Source organism: Myripristis murdjan, chromosome 5, assembly GCF_902150065.1.
Source record: "Myripristis murdjan chromosome 5, fMyrMur1.1, whole genome shotgun sequence".
NCBI lineage: Eukaryota > Metazoa > Chordata > Actinopteri > Holocentriformes > Holocentridae > Myripristis > Myripristis murdjan.
In genome coordinates this window covers 31,773,250-31,778,075 of record NC_043984.1, presented here as the reverse complement: position 1 = coordinate 31,778,075, position 4,826 = coordinate 31,773,250, and the positions used below count along the sequence as shown (strand labels likewise).

Sequence of the window (4,826 nt, the reverse complement as noted above, 5' to 3'; positions counted from 1 at the left end):
TACGTAACGTTGATCAAATTCACTAAAACAGTTTGGTATTTTTACGTATCTTTTTCCATTTTTTGCGAGTGTGTGCTGATAAAAGGAGAATCCTTAAAAACTGGAATGTGGTACTAATGCATCTTTGCCCTTGTACGTGTTATCATTAATATCATCATTGTTATTGTGAGTTTAAAGCACATTTGACGTAGAAATGGCGCGCTAGAGCAAACGTTTGCCCTAATCCCTCCAGGATCAATAGGCTGCCACTAATCAATTCCTATATTCGTGTACAGCAAAATTGTTAAATATTATAAACTATATCCTAAACAGTGTCTCATCCGATGTTAAATCTCAATATTATTCCCACATCTACAATGACTGGTTTGTCTATTATATACTGTCAGTTTACCTCGTATATTATATTCTATATTTTAATTTCCCGTTTTTGTTGATGTTTTTCTCTATTGAAAATGAATGGTACCAACTGCTTCATACTATACAGTTCCACTGGTTTTGTAAACCCTGACTTATAGCACTTAATGAATGCGATGCTCCCATTTTTTTTTTTTTTTTTTTAGCTTTATTTATTTATTTCCACTTTTATTATATGAAACATGTCGCTCCCCTCTAATCTTGGTAACCCTATCTGTAAATTCCAGGAAAGGGTCCCGCCATACCGCATAAACAAGCACACTAATTTTAGTTCATGTACTTTGTCCTGCTAGATTTGCAGCTTGGAGTCTGACCTACATGAGAACAATGCAATAACAAAAGTCTGCCACTAGATGGCAGTGGAGGTTAATGTCCCTCAAAAGCCTTCAGAGAAATAAAGCTTTAGATTAAAATATTGACAGCAGGTCTAAGAAACAAAACAAACCTTTATTTTGGAAAGGGAACCATTTTGGTAAAAATAAACAATTACATTATTCATGTTACACAGAGTCATTTTCAATCAATACCAGTTGCAAAAACAAAACCAAAAAAAAAAAAAAGTTAAACTAAAACAAGCAGACTTTCTAGAAAAGGTGGGAGGTGCAGGGATCTCAGTTGTTTTAGCTGGAAACGCTCTGCAACAAGGTGATGTTGTCTCCTTTCAACATGATCCTCCCTGGAGGACACAGATGACACAAGAGGGAGAGAGAGAGAAACACATGTTCAAGTGCATCAAAAGAGCCAGATGATGGACGGAGAGAGAAGCACGTGATTATCTCAGTTATGGTCAAAACACTCAACACCACGAACGCACAAAGGCAAAGAGAAAACAGGGCCAATTCAAGCATTAACTGAGCAAAACGCAAACACTCAGTGGGTTCTTGCATGTCAACTGTGAATGTAGACGTGAACGTATAGAAAAATCGCTTAACATTTGCTAGGAGGGTAATACTGGATGTGCACTTGAAAGATAGAACCGCCAGGTGAGCACAGTTGCGATGTATTACCAACTGGCTGTTCAGATGGTGTGGACGGCAGCTGGTTATTACCCAAAACGTGTGACAATAATTATTGGCTCTTCAAAACCAAAATTCGAAATAATGTTTGTGCATCTGCCAAAGCTGCAACGGTAATCCAATTACAGTTTCACCGTGGTTTATATGTGCCTTCAGGTTGGCAAAACCGGGAGCTGCTAGGTAGAGTTCAGAGCTCATCCAGTCATTTTGTAAGCGAGTTTAATCCAACATGCATCTAAAATACAGCTTGAGTTACACTACTGAGTTGACAGCATGCACAGGCGTTCAGGTCTCGGATCAATTATCTGTGCAATTAAGTTATGTATGCTTCTGGTCATCTGGCTGACAATGTTTTCATTGTGAACTGTATTGCACTCGGAGTTCCTACAGAACTTTGTGATCATCAATCCGCCTGCAAGTAAACATGCATTGGCTGGAGCTGAAATTAGTGAAAAACTGGGTAAGGTGTTGGTGAAAGTTGAGTGTCATCAGTGAGAAACTAACTGACCTGTTAACGAATAAGCAACTACTGAGCAATAGTATGAGGTTGAGTCAAAAACGGCTAAATGTTTGTTTCTGGTTGAGCGTTTCCTATAAAGCAACTACAAGGAACCTTCATTTTGTGTTGATGTTAGCAGCCCCTTGTGGACAAAAGCAATCGTGTTTCCCAGAGCACACACTGCACTTCCATAAGCACCACCACCTTGTGTTGTAAAGATCTCGATCTGGCTGTGTTTTGAAAGTGAGTGACAGCAACACGTCACTGCAGCATGAAAGAAAAGACACCTCTTTGGGCAGAGGAGCTAAACATGGCCGACGGAAACAACAGCAAAGGCAGGAGGACAAAGAGCTGGAAGCAGAGCGATGGTAAATCCAGCAGAGCCTGGTTAACTGTGTACTGTTATCTGACAGTTTTTACATGGTCTGCCAGTCTGAGTGCCGTAAATCATTTTGTGTGAATATGCAGTGACACAGACCAGTGACAGGCATTTCAAATAATGAAACAGAAATTTCCAATCATCACTGATGGTCTCACTAGCTTATGTGGGTCATAAAGAGGCATCAGTATTAAACTGAAACGGTTTCATAGCCGGTTAAAAGCTCCTTGCAGTTGCTTTAATTCGGCTTTAATCCTCAAGTGTGACACAGGCAAGTGAGAAAAGCAGGTGTTCATGCACGGGACTCTCACCCAGGGGTTTTCTGTTTTTAGTCTTCATGTGGACTTCCTCAGCGTCGTCAAGAACCAGGTTCATGTACTCATCAAAACCCTACGACAGGGAGGAAAATTAAACCTGAGTCAGCCTATGCGGCCCAGACACCTTCTAAAAATAAGGCTAATATATGTATTTAATCAACATTTACCACAATGGAATTTTAGGAAATCAGCTTTCTGGTCAACTTAGGAACAGTGTCAACATATTTTTGATGGTGTTTGGGGAAAATGACCATCAACAGAGAGAGAAGTACACAAACACCATCCAAGCTCAATAAAGGAAAAGAGCAGGAAGGAACTCACAATAATGCAGCCCTCTATCCGCATGTTCACCTGCTCGTATAACCACACTTGGATCCGCGAGCGCTATAGTTGAAAAGAGGGAAAGGGGATGAGAATTTACACTCTGATTAACAAGTGAAATAAATTAGTATTCATTTATATATACAATGAAGGAGAAAAACAAACACTGGAATCAATTAAAAAAGGAAGATGACACTCTACTTACATTTTGTAGATATCTGAAAATAAGGTTCTGATACAGGGAGTTAAGGAAATTCAACAGCCACATTTAAAAGAAGTAATAAAACAACATTTGTGTCTGGTGCTACTGTTCATATTTCTGAATCTGTCTGGTTTCCAGCCATTCTTGAAAACAAAAACAAAAAAGAAGAAGAATAACTTGTTTTGTAGTTATCAAGTCACCCAGTAGGCACAGCAACTGGGAACCAAGTCGCTGATTCAAATACATCATCAGGTCTTGTGATTGGTTTGCTTGCTTCATGTGAAAGACGGACATAAACCTTAACATGCCCTTCCCTGCAATGTTACCCCCCTCATTCACAACACAACCTTACGGACACTTTCCCTGAAATGTTACTATGATTTAAAGTGGGGAACTGGCAGCACAGATTTCCCCAAATATTGATCCCCAAGCAGGAACACTGCAGGGAAAGACTGCACCTTTGAAAGGCCACTGCACAATAACATCTGACCAAAAAGAAACTTTCCTCTGGAAGATAAACCCAAACATTTCATCATTAATTTATCATTAATTTCACACCATTCCATTTGTGCCAACTCTGAGGGTTTTTGTGATGAGCAATGTTTTGTTAGTCAAAGTTGCAATTAAAAACTGCCTGTTTTAATAATGCAATCAATAAGCACATCAGTTTTATTTTAGTATTTTTGTGCCACCAGATGCTAACATGGAGCTCTGCACACGGTGATACAAAAGCAAGTCACAATCCTGACATTAGACTTAACGCAAATGTAAAATATGACCTTTGATTTAGCTTTAGGACTGTTTAGCTGATCACTTATGGCACTGAAAAGCATTTAGACAGCCAGTCGGTGGCCATGCCGTGTTTTCACTGCCAGGCCACACTGACTGCTGTGTTTTCAATGGAGTTAGTCGCCTCCTTTCCCTCAAGTGTGTTTTAACCAACCTTTGCGTGTTTTAACGAACAATAAAATACTTCCCAAATGATTTACAGAGCTAGCACCAACACGACTTTCTCTTACTACTGTCCGACTGGCTGCTAACGTTACCAGTTAGCCTAGCTGCTATTGTAGCTAGCAGTTCGGAGCTAAAATATCGTTTTTTAACATAATGAAAGGATACGATGGGCTGCACCATAACCTTCTGCACCTTCTGGCCTTGTCCTCGGTACGCCATCCCTCCAAAAGAGTGATAAAGATGAATTAATAAACAAAAATTTGCCGGTTTTTAAGGAGCGCACTTCGACGAAACGCTCACGTTGGAAATGTTCGTCAATGGCGGGTTTCCTTCCGCGTGATCCGACTAACTTGTCTCGTGATGAGGGACAGCGCCCCTGCAGGCAGGAGGCCATCACTGCAGCTGTACTTTTTATCCAACATGTATATTAAAAAAAAAAAAAAAAAAATGCATGAATAGGGGTGAAATTTAACATCACACGCCCGTGTTAAATGCAAAAAATATTTTTAGTGTCGGTACAAGCCACAGTAAAACTTTAAAACAAAACAATTTCCCTGAGGGAACCTGCCCAAAGGGATCAATAAAGTTTTATCTAATCTAATCTAATCTTTAACTGTCCAGGGTTAGACTTTCTACCTCCATGTAAGACGAATAAGATAAAGTTGAAATTAAACTACCTTGTTCAAAATGCTACTACAAGGGAGGTAAAAAGCATTTTGTCCAC

General features: G+C 39.7%; 1 protein-coding gene across 1 annotated transcript; it reads right to left on the bottom strand.

Moving 5' to 3' along the window:
• Positions 1-840: 840 nt before the first annotated feature.
• Positions 841-4,444, bottom strand: snrpe (small nuclear ribonucleoprotein polypeptide E). Its single transcript, XM_030052612.1, has 5 exons — positions 4,268-4,444; positions 3,152-3,178; positions 2,947-3,009; positions 2,620-2,698; positions 841-1,090 (listed from the first exon to the last, which is right to left on the bottom strand). The coding sequence occupies exons 1-5, from the start codon at positions 4,319-4,321 to the stop codon at positions 1,035-1,037; spliced, it is 279 nt and encodes a 92-aa protein (XP_029908472.1). The 5' UTR covers positions 4,322-4,444; the 3' UTR covers positions 841-1,034.
• Positions 4,445-4,826: the final 382 nt, after the last annotated feature.